This window comes from Clupea harengus, chromosome 18 (assembly GCF_900700415.2).
Source record: "Clupea harengus chromosome 18, Ch_v2.0.2, whole genome shotgun sequence".
NCBI lineage: Eukaryota > Metazoa > Chordata > Actinopteri > Clupeiformes > Clupeidae > Clupea > Clupea harengus.
The window spans coordinates 23520123-23532123 of record NC_045169.1 but is presented as its reverse complement, the minus strand read 5'-3'; the positions used below and the strand labels follow the sequence as shown (position 1 = coordinate 23532123).

Sequence of the window (12001 nt, the reverse complement as noted above, 5' to 3'; positions counted from 1 at the left end):
TTTTTTCCATTTATTAAAATAAACGTTTCCATGAAGAAGAAAAATCAAAAAAGTATATGTATTCAGTACTGGCAATACTGTTACCAATACACTCAAGCCTGAATAGAAACAGACTGGTAAAGCACACAGGCTGGTAAACGAAATGAACAAACTGCACAGAAAACAGGAAAATATGCACACAGACAGACTGATAAGCAGACAGACAGACAGACAAAAACAAATGGATAGACAGACAAATAAAACGTTACAAGTGAGAAACAGAAACAGAAAGAGAAAGATAAACTTGATAAAGGAAGAAATGTCTGGGAAACCCCTGGCCATGAGGATGGGGTTAATCCAGTTCCACTGGATGGACTTGGAAGCCACTCAACATTACAGAAGTAAATCAGAAACTGGCTTTGGGGGGGGGGGGGGGGGGGGGGCAGGGCTGCAGGGTGGATGGGGGTTGGGGACGGTGCAGCAGGGTTGGGAATATTTTGGGGTGCGAGTGTGTCAGCTGTGGCAGGGTGTCACCAGCCAAAGCGGTCACTGTAATCGCTGTCCCTGAGCGAGAGCAGATCACTGGGTAAGTCCACTACAAAACATATCCGTACACCCATCTGTGTTTGTCTTAAAAGTGTTAATTTATGACCTTTAATTGCTAAACTATTATGTTATGACGGAATGGTTATGCTGTCCTCATTGCTAGCAAAGCTTGTTGTGGTAGCATGTCGCTGGTTTCCTTTCTGAAATGGATAACCCGTTTTGTCAGGAAATGGACACCTGATCTGTGTTGGCATGTGTGTCGAAGTGTCTGCAGTGCAGGGTGACTGTGCTCTCTGCTTGGTATAATTTTTTATCTGAAATCCTGCCCAATTAGTGACTGCACACTGTGCTCACGTTGACTTGAGAGCTCTATGCCACTTGCATGGCTGGGAGTGAACAGACATCCTGCACATCTTTCTCCTTCAGGTGACTTGTTGTGTGTGGTGCGGCAGACGGCCACAGTGGCGGGGCCTGTATTTTTGGAACGACGTTAATGCTCTGTTGCTATGTTTAGCCAACCTTCTACATATTCCTAAACTCACACAGCTCAAGTTCTAAAATGGCTGCTGGGTGCAGATATGCTGACAGAAGGCTTTGCTAATGAAATAAAACGAGTTTAGTATATTTAGCTGCGAGGTTGTATATGAATAATGCATTCAGAAGGGCTGATATGTCATATCGTTGCTAACTCGTGACCAAACTAGGCAAGGGAGGAGGAGGCCTTAATAGACTACAGCACTAAAGAGGATATGGGTTTTATTATCTTCCTTTGATGTTATGCCAGTCTCACTTCACAGTTTGATATCATGTCATTAAAACGTTAGTCCTGTGGTGCTATTACTGAAGCAGGTTATAATAAAAGCTGTCCTTTTGAAGCTATTTTTGAGTCAGAAAAAAAATGCAGCTCAAGTCTTTCTGTTTGGGTTTGGGAGGATAATTCTCCAATATAGCATGTAGTTCATTTCAGCAAGTCATGTCTTGAATTCCTCAAATATTTTCCCAGTTACTGTAGTTCAGTAAGTGGCATATATATGCAAGATTCCTCATTTATATTATAGTACATTCTAGGGTTCATCATCTAATTTCAGGGTTTGTTTAGTTCACTAGCCTTCCATCTGTAGTAGTATTGTTACACTTAGTATTCATTGTTACACTAGGTCTCTATTTCTCGTAGCTTGACTGTTCTATCCCTTGTACGTGGCTTTTGGCCAAAAGCGTCTGCTAAATGACTAAATGTAAAATGTAAATCTGTGTCTGTCTCAGACATGGCCTCCCATACCAACATGCTGGCGGAGGAGCAGGTGCACTGCTCCATCTGCCTGGACGTGTTCACAAACCCCGTCTCCATTCCGTGTGGTCACAACTTCTGTGTAGGGTGCATCCGCGGCTACTGGCGCACCAGCGTCCTCTACCAGTGCCCCATGTGCAAGAAGACCTTCTACAAGCAGCCCGACACCAGCATCAACACCGTGCTCCGGGAGATCGCCGAGCAGTTCAAGGACGTGCGCCGCAAGAACAACCAGCTGCTGAAGCAGCAGCAGCAGAAAGAGCTGGAGGACCAGCAGCTGCAGAAGAAGGAACAACAAAAGCAAGAACAACAACAACAACAACAACAACCAAAACAACAGCCTCAAGTGCATCAACTGGAACCACAACAGCAAGAAAAACAGCAGCCACAACAACATCAACAACAACAGGTGCCGCAGCAAAAGAAGAAGCAGCAAGCGGAGGAAGAGAAGCTGGACCTGCGGCCCCCGCCCCCACCCCCGCCTCCCCCTGCCCCCGAGGAAGTGCTGGCGGACATGCCGGCGCTGCTGCCGCCGCCCTGGGCGGAGGAGGTGTCGTGCGACGTGTGCTCGGGCATGCGCCTGCGGGCGGTCAAGTCGTGCCTGGTGTGCCTGACGTCGTACTGCGAGGAGCACATCAAGTCGCACGTGGCCCGCTTCACCAAGCACAAGCTGATCGAGCCCGTGGCCAACCTGGAGGAGCGCATGTGCACCAAGCACGAGCGGCTGCTGGAGCTCTTCTGCAAGAAGGACCAGACCATCGTCTGTGTGCTCTGCACCGAGATGGACCACCGCTCACACTACACTATACCGGTGGAGCGGGAGTGGGCCGAGAGGAAGGTGTGTGTGTGTGTGTGTGTGTGAGAGTGTGTGTGTGTGTGTGTGTGTGTGTGTGTGTGAGCGTGTGTGTGTGTGTGTGTGTGTGTGTGTGTGTGTGTGTGTGTGTGTGTGTACCGAGATGGACCACCGCTCACACTACACTATACTGGTAAAGCGGGAGTGGGCAGAGAGGAAGGTGTGTGTTTCTGTGAGAGAGAGAGAGATAGAGACAGAGAGAGAGAGTGTGTGTGTGTGTGTGTGTGTGTGTGTGTGTGTGAGTGCGAATGTGTGTGTGTGTGTGGTGTGTGTGTGTGTGTGTGTGTGTATGTGTGTGGGTGTGGGTGTGGGTGTGAGAGAGATAGAGAGAGAGAGAGAGAGAGATAGTGTATGTGTGTGAGAGTGAAACAGAGAGAGAGAGTGTGAATGTGAGCGTGTATGTGTTTGTGTGTGTGTGTGTGGGGGGTGAGAGAGAAAGAGCGAGAGAGTGTGTGTGTGTGTATGTGCATTTTTCTGTGACCTTGTGTGTCTGAATGTGTGTGTGTGTTTGTGTGTGTGTGGTGCCCTAATGTTTATATTAGTATTTCCATCTGATGGACTGCTAAAGAAGGTCCTTACAATTACTATAAAGACAATTCCATGAAATGCATATTCATCAAGATGGGAGAGTTCGGGAGAGTGGGGTAAGATGAGCTGTTTTTTACTTAACCTATAGCCAAGGGAATATGAGACAGAAATAAAACTAATCCATACAACATACAGGATGCTTGCCATCAATTGAAACATTAGCAGTGTGGCTAACTCAAATAGACTCTAAATAAGGGGTCTCAAAAAACGGTCTTGTGGCTCAACTTGCCCCATGTTCGGGAAAAACTAGGGTTGAGCTATCTGAGAACAACTATTAATACTTAATTTTATCAACCAGATTGTAAAGTATAATTCTAAATATAATTATTAATAGTTAAATCCCCCATTCTACTGATTGTATTGGTGTTTCATGAAACACATGAAGCTACAATTACATTTGTCGACAGTTCTGAAACCTGAAGATGGTTTGCCAAGTCTCTAAGATTAAGAAATAGACATGGAAGACTCTCAACTGTATGTTTGACAGAATTGCAAACTTTTAGGATATAAACATAATATTCACCAACACGTCACATAATGTTCTGGATATTCATATAGTCGCACACTTTTGTGACATAAATATGTATGGAAATTGCTTTTTCAAAATGGCAAAAGAAGGACGCTTCTATGTCATCCACAAGGAAGTAAACAAAACTAGGGCTACACGCACATTTTTCTTCTGATAATACGTGACATGACTGCTTTTATGCCATATCTAAAATATGACATATGATGTCAGTTATTCATTGTTAGGATACGACACGAATTTCAACACAAAATATTTGACTAAACTTCATGTAAACTGGTGGTTCATCTTACCCCCAAGACTCATTTTGACCCACAGCCACAATTCTGGGAAAAGTGCTTAGTCTAGCAATCCAGAGTTACACTTTTGCCAATCCACTCACGGTTCTGCACACTGCCTGTTCATCAACATATCTGATATTACTTTTGAAACTGAGATAAAATGTTTGTGAAATTGATTAGATTAGACCAAAATATACGTTTTTACATCATCCACATCGTTCTTTCCTCCACAGCAAGTAGAAAATGGAGCATGCAAACTAATTTTAGGGTCACATGACGGACATTGTGTATGGTTACTTAGATACAGGTGGTGGGTCAACTTCCCCACTGGCTCATCTTACCTCATCTCACTCTCCCCTAATAAGAAGGAACACATCTCACCACTTACACTCAAACTTTAGAAACATTTTACTTGCTGCGCATTAGTATTTCAAGTTCATCAGGTACAAATACAAATAAAACCTTCAATGTCTCTGTAAGCACTTAAATCATTTAGGCTTTTTTGACTTTGTGTCTGCATAAGATCATGCTTTAAAAATACTGTGGTTTTAAATACTCTAGAGATTTAACACTGATACTTGAATGAGAATCTCATTAACATACTGTATATAAGTATCAGTAATAGTTGGGAGATGAAATCTCATAATAAGATGGCGGTGACACTGAGCTTTGTTAGAGAGATGTTCCTCTCTTCTGCAGACCCACCTGAAGAAGACGGCCACTGAGGTGCACGAGATGATCCAGAGTAGACAGAAGAAGGTGGAGGAGATCAAGCGCTCTGTGGAGCTAAACAAAGTGAGTTTTTCCTCCGTGCTGCCTTCCTTATGGTAACCAAACCCACAGAGGCCAAATTACTCAAACTCACTTACTCTGCCTAGAGTCTGGAACGAACCAGCTACACATCAGTACTGTATCTATTTGTGGCTGTCTATTAAGCAGGAACATATGCAGTCCTTTGTCGACATTGCAGGACATTCCTGGAGATGGTATATTTAGTCATGAGCTTTATATTTAGTATTGGAGTTAGTGCTGTGTCACAACATAGCATAGAAACATATCACTGCATATTACAGCATATTTTAGTATAGCACAGCACAGCACAGCACAGCACAGCACAGCACAGCACAGCACAGCACAGCATAGCACAGCATAGCATAGCATAGCATAGAATTGAATTGCATTGCACATCATAGCATAGCACAACATTGTATTGCACGGCACAGTATATTATAGTAATGTGTAGCATAGCATATCATATCATATCATATCATAGCATAGCATAGTATAGCATAGCATAGCATAGCATAGCATAGTATAGTATAGCATAGCATAGCATAGCATAGCATTGTTTTGCATAGCATAGCATAGCCTAGCATAGCATAGCATAGCATAGCATAGCATAGCATAGCATAGCATAGCATAGCATTGCATTGCATTGCATTGCATTGCATAGCAGTACACAGCATAACATAACATTGCAATGCACAGCACAGCACAGTATAGTATAGTAATGTAAAGCATAGCATTACACAACATAGCAAAGCATAGCAGTATCTTGAAGTAAATCATATAACTCCCCCCTGTCCCATGTTATCCTCATGCTTCTCCAGTCCAGCGCGCTGCGTGAAATCGAGGACAGCATGCAGGTGTTCTCAGAGCTGGTGCGGGCGGTGCAGCGGGCCCAGGCGGAGCTGGTGCTGGCCATCGAGGAGAGGCAGAGGGAAACGGAGCGCTGGGCCCAGGGCCTCATTGCCGAGCTGGAGAAGGAGATCGCCGACCTGCGCAAGAGGAACACTGACCTAGGGCACCTGGACCGCACGGAAGACCACATTCACTTCTTACAGGTGACAGTGACACAGTGGAGAGGTGCCAGTGAGGTTTAACAAAAGCTTAACATCTGATGGAGTAAGATCATTTTCACCAGGGATACCACATTAATGATATGGTATTTTAAGTGTTCTATAAGGGACTGTTTTTGTGTTTTATTTATTTTCTTTAGTTTATTTGTTAAAACAAATACATTTGTCTTACAATAGTTATGCTAAAAATCGATTTACTTAATTAAAAAAGGGAGGGTTTGTCAGGTTTACACCTATTTGTTCATAAACCCCTAGGGTTGGTTCCCCATCTGTTAACTAATACACAGCTGTTTTTTATCCTTCCCTCTGCCACAGAAATTCCCAGCACTTTGCACACACCCACCCACTAAAGACTGGTCTGGGACCAGTGTACACACTGAGCAGTGTGTGGGGGCCATCAGGCGGGCCGTGACAAGCTTAGAAGACACACTGGAGGAGGAGATAGAGAAACTGGCAGCAAATGGTGGGATTTTGATTAGTATTGTTAAACGGTATCTTTTGATTAGTATTGTTAAACAGTATCTTTTGATTAGTATTGTTAAACGGTATCTTTTAATTAGTATTGTTAAACAGTATCTTTTGATTAGTATTGTTAAACAGCATCTTTTGATTAGTATTGTTAAACAGCATCTTTTGATTAGTATTGTTTGACAGTATCTTTTGATTAATATTGTTAAACGGTATCTTTTGATTAATATTTCAACGGTATCTTTTGATTAATATTGTTAAACGGTATCTTTTGATTAATATTGTTAGACAGTATCTTTTGATTAATATTGTTAAACGGTATCTTGCAGCATTTATGTCCTATTGTCCTATTGTATCACATTATTACTATGCATTTGACAAAAGCACTTCATCATTTTGAGACGTCACAATTACGTGCACTGGTTTCCTTTCTCAATTTTGTCCTGAACAGAACTAAAAAGAGTCCAGCAGTATTCAGGTATTGTGTTTGTGTGTGTGTGTGTGTGTGTGTGTGTGTGTGTGTGTGTGTGTGTGTGTGTGTGTGTGTGTGTGTGTGTGTGTGTGTCTGTGTGTGCTCATGCATGTCCTCGCTTGTGTGTGTAACACCATCCACATTTTATGGTCTGAAACATTTCATGTCATGTGTCAAAACTCCCATTCCTTGTCAATTCAGTTCCTCCTTCATCTTACATTTTCTCAACACTTTTCTCTTCACCCATCTCTTTATCCACCTTCGTCTCCTGTCCTCACCCTCTCACCCTCTCACCCACTGCTTCCTCTCCTGTCCTCACCCACACAACCACCATCTCACCCTCTCACCCACTCCTTCTGTGGCCCCCCAATCTTCTTTTCTCTACCTCATTTGTATCTCTCACTGCACTGCAACCCCCCTCTTTCCTTGTCGACCACTGATTCATTCATTCACGTTCCACCTTTCCACTCCTCTTCTTCATTAAACTAAATCACCCTCTCATTGCCTCTTGTGCACATATTCTCCTTCTACCTCCACGTCAATCCTGTCTCCTTTTGTTTTTTACCTCCCCCAGTCGACTTGACCCTTGACCCCGACACGGCCAACCCGTGGCTGCAGCTGTCCGAGGACTGCCGCCAGCTGCGCCACCTTGGCTCGTGGCAGGACCTGCCCGACTCGCCCGGGCGCTTCGACACGGTGGTGATCGCCCTGGCCCGCGAGCCCATCGCCAGCGGCCGGCGCTACTGGGAGGTGCAGGTGGGCGACAAGGACGACTGGTACCTGGGCGTGGCGCGCGCCTCCGTCAACCGCAAGGGCCGCATCGGCGTCAGCACCGCGCACGGCTACTGGGCTCTGGCCATGAAGAAGGGAGGCGAGTATCGAGTCTCGTCCACCCCGCCCTTGCTCCTCGCCCTGCCCACCAAGCTCAAGCGCGTGGGGGTGTACGTGGACTTCGAGGAGGGGCAGGTCTCCTTCTACGACGTCCTGGGACGCACCCACCTCCACACCTTCCTGGACAGCTTTCAAGAGAGGATTTACCCCTTCTTTTACCTGTACTGCTGCGACAAGGCCTCCGACACCATGGCCATCAGCCCCCTCAGTGACAAGGCTCTCATTAAACAGTGTTTGGAGTGACGCTTGTGACCGTGGCCGCATTGAGATGTGTGCTCTCTGTACTTAATGATTGAAGTTGTTTTATCTTTATATTTATGCTATTTCATAAAGGTTTTTTTTGTTTCTTAAGTAGAAATGACAATTTGACAATTGATTTGTTTGAAATTCTGTTTTCACTACCAGGCATGGATTAACAGCAGTATGTATAATCAATCTTGAAATAATTTAGATGGTTTCAGATTTTGTAACTAGAATTAACAAGCTTTTGATCCAGTCAGCAGCTATATTCACATTGGAATAAGTCTTTGTTTATGTTTATGTACAACGAAAGAGATGTACTGTAACCAGGAATAAATGCAGTTCAAGTCTGAACTCTTTCGAACTGTCTTGTATGGGGGACAAAAACGAAATATGCAAAACACCTGCAGACCAAAAGAGGGTGATGTTTCCTCCACTCAGTTACAGACACTCTCTCACACACTCACGATTCAAATGCGAATTAAATGCAACGCAAATATGTACAGCCAGAGACACACACACATACACACACACACACACACACACACACACACACACACACACACACACACACACACATAAAGTGTGGGAGATGGTTTTTGTTTCAACAGAAATGAAATGTGGAAACTAGAATGAAAGAGGGGAAGGATTTGAGAGGAAGACAGGCCTCCAGCACCACAGAGAAGATCCCAGCGCTTATTACACTTTTGAATATTTTTCTATTGAACTCAATGAGACGGAAAAATAAACACTTCCCTGTGTTCTTCTTATTTCAGCTTAGGTACATACTATACATGTAAATGACTACTTTCTCTTTTCATACCCACTTTGGGCACTATTTTAATCCCAGTTTGTGATATATGTTTGAATTTGGTGATCTGATTAAGCAGGTGGTTCGCACTGATGACACATTCCACTGATTTGTGACATCAGAGGAGGAGACACAGCTATAGTGCTGGGAGTTGTAGTCTTTTTATCATTCAGATGCATTCCTCCTGGCAAATACATGTGATAACGTGTGGGAAGATTATGGAAAAATGCAACATACAGCTTCTATTTAATTGTGTTAAATAAGATATGTATTATTTGCTTACTTAGTTTTACCTGGACCTCTATGTGGGCCCAGTAACCACCATACATGACCCCACCTTCTGCATGACCTGCTTGGAGCGCAACCTAAACCTAACTCGTCAACCGTCAGACCGTGAGGTCATTGGCCTGGTCTGCCCGCTGTGTAAGGAGATCTTGACAGGAAGCAACACCCTGAGGGTGAGGGTGAGCGTGGTCCTGAGGACCCTGGTGGTGGAGGAGGTGGCGGACCAGGTGCCCTGTGGCGTGTGTGTGTGTGTGCCCCGCGAGCCGGACGCTGAGGGGCGGCCAAGTCCTGCCTGGTGTGTCTGACCTCGTACTGCGAGGGCCACCTGGGTCACCACAAGGCTGGTGACTCCGCCGGTCAACCTGGACCAGGGGGCGGGCCTGACCCACGGACGGGCCCCGGAGCTGTGCGGCCTGCAGAGCAACGGCTGGGGCTGCATCTGTGCTGTGCGTGGAGGAGAAAGATGTGGTCATCCCCACAGAGAAGGCCTGGGCTAGGAAGAGGGTAGAAGGAAGTATCCACAGGTGTCGGACTTGAAGCGGGGTTGATGTGTTAAGATATTCAGAATGTTTGTGTGTGTGTCTGTCTGTTTTTGTGTTTGTGTGTCTGCGTGTGTGTGTGTATGTGTGTGTGTGTGTGTGTGGGGGGGGGAAACCAAGATTGATATTGAAGAGTAAATCCAGAAGGGGGTGAAGAAGCTAAAGGAGTTTTTACACCGTGGCTCTGGAATGCAAGGTAAAGGAAATTCCACTTCAGCATCTTATATTCACATCTAGTCAGACATTGGCTGAATCCGCCAGTCATTCCTGAAAAATAAATCTTGACTTGTATTGTCCTGAAGGGAGCACATTATCCATTGTTATCCTCAGGTAATTCCTTTATGTAGTTTTAGAAGTTCAGCTCTAATGAACTGACTTGAAATGTCCAGCAGAGGGTGTCTGTCACCTTGATAGAAATGGATGAAACAGGAAAGAAAGAGTAGATAAGATCAGAAGTTTAAAAACCATGACAGCACATGACTGATGTATTTTCAATAAATGCTTCTTTTCTTGTCTTCATTTCTGCAGATTTCTGTCTCATTTAGCATACTATAATGACAAATAATCTACAGCTCTTAGATCATTTTTAGATTACATTTATTCAAGTAAGTGCTGCTTCATTCATTATTTCTCAGTTGGTGTGGCTTGATTGCTGGTTGCAGGCCACTGACACATTATCGCATTGGTCTTTCCTCCGTCAGTTGTGTGACCCTGGACTGGACCCAGACACAGCCAACCTCCGCCTGGACCCAGACACAGCCAACCTCCGCCTGGACCCAGACACAGCCAACCCACACCTGCCCCAGACTCAGCCAACCTCCACCTGCCCCAGACTCAGCCAACCCCCACCTGATCGTGTCCGAGGACGGGAAGGAGGTGAGCCACGGGGAAGAGCGGTTGGACGTCCCCAATGGACCCCAGAGGTTCCTTGGACACAACCCACTGAGCTCTGGCCGCGCCTACTGGGAGGTGGAGGTGGGCGACAAGATTGGCTTGGACGGGGGGCACTGTGGCGCAAGCCCCCCATTTACGGGCTTCATTGCCCGCGGGGACACAGGTTCAAGTCTGGCCTGCTGTAGTTTCCCGGTCCTCTCCCCACCTGTTCTCCGCCTTGCTTCCTGGAATATTTTGCAATTATTTTATCTAGGCCTACATGAAGTTCTGCAGCCATAATACTATTTAAAAAAATATATATATTTCCTTCGGAGGGGCAACTTCAGTCGAGGAGGGCAAACAGGCAGTTGCCCAAGCAACCTTAGCACGTCCCTGCCGTTGGTCATCACCTGTCAAGCAAACATGGATGGATTACATTTAGTGTGTAACATGTAGTCCAACAAAAAAATATTTTTGAAGATCCCTCTGTTCTTCCATTGTGTTACATCCCTGTGTGTTTTGACTGTGCATGGCCTTGTTCTGTTCTTGTGTGTATCTGTGTCACGTTTCAGAGAGAAATGTGGCGCTCACTCACTCCTCCCGCAGACGTTGGGGTTGCACCCCGTGGAAGAAAGGGGCGTAGTTTCATGTTGTCTGTGTCTAGGCGCACTGAAGCCACACTACACCACAGTAGTTTCATGTTGTCTGTGCCTCGGCGCACTGAAGCCACACTACACCAAAGTAGTTTCATGTTGTCTGTGCCAGGGCACACTGAAGCCACACTACACCACAGTAGTTTCATGTTGTCGGTGCCTAGGCGCACTGAAGCCACGCTACACCACAGTAGTTTCATGTTGTCGGTGCCTAGGCGCACTGAAGCCACGCTACACCACAGTTGTCGTCACAGCCGTGTTTTCCACACTCAGAGTGAGAGTTGGAGATGACGGCCTGAGGCTCTAGGGCGGCTTTCTGGGAGCAATGCTTAGTTTTGGATTGATTCGCATGTGCTTCCCGGATGTCAAGGTGAATCAAGGAGAAAGCGAGAGAGAGAGAGAGAGAGAGAGAGAGAGAGAGAAAGAGAGAGAGAAAGAGAGAGAGAGAGAGAGAGAGAGAGAGAGAGAGAGAGAGAAAAAAAACTTGTCAAACTAATTGCCCCACTAATGTTGGCTAAAGAGTGTGATCTTTGAACCCTGTGTATGTATGAACTCAGTACATGATGAATGTATCATCATCATGTAGACCCAAGCAGGGCACCTCTTTTTTTACACCTGCTGCTGCCCTGCATATGGTCTGTCTATCACTTGCTTGAAGCAAAAACATGCAAAGCAGGTGTGTGTGTGTGTGTGTGTGTGTGTGTGTGTGTGTGTGTGTTGTGTGTGTGTGTGTGTGTGGGGGTGTGTGGTGGTGGGATCAGAGCAGTCGTTTCTCTCTCCTTTGACCCGCTGGAGCAGCACCCTCTCAAGTGTTCTGATTGCTTGGTGAAACTGGATCATGTTCATCAT

The 12001-nt window shown here is 45.5% G+C and overlaps 2 protein-coding genes across 3 annotated transcripts in view; both read left to right on the top strand.

Moving 5' to 3' along the window:
* Positions 1–52, top strand: part of btr12 (bloodthirsty-related gene family, member 12) — a 20461-nt gene extending 20409 nt beyond the window's left edge. The window contains exon 9 of the mRNA XM_031584745.1: positions 1–52. This exon is cut by the window's left edge and continues 1235 nt beyond it. The gene's annotated coding sequence lies outside the window, so the exon portion shown is untranslated.
* Positions 53–437: 385 nt separating this feature from the next.
* si:dkey-46i9.6 (E3 ubiquitin-protein ligase TRIM39) lies at positions 438–8345 on the top strand. Of its 2 annotated transcripts, none has more exons than XM_031585260.2 (7): positions 438–565; positions 1789–2651; positions 4761–4856; positions 5672–5905; positions 6236–6383; positions 6840–6866; positions 7435–8345. In XM_031585260.2, exons 2-7 carry the CDS (start codon positions 1791–1793, stop codon positions 7992–7994), a joined length of 1926 nt encoding a protein of 641 aa, XP_031441120.1. In that variant the 5' UTR covers positions 438–565; positions 1789–1790; the 3' UTR covers positions 7995–8345. The 2 variants fall into 2 exon arrangements, with proteins under 2 accessions (XP_031441120.1, XP_042566400.1); XM_042710466.1 differs by lacking the exon at positions 438–565 and adding an exon at positions 768–951.
* The last annotated feature ends 3656 nt before the right edge of the window (positions 8346–12001 follow it).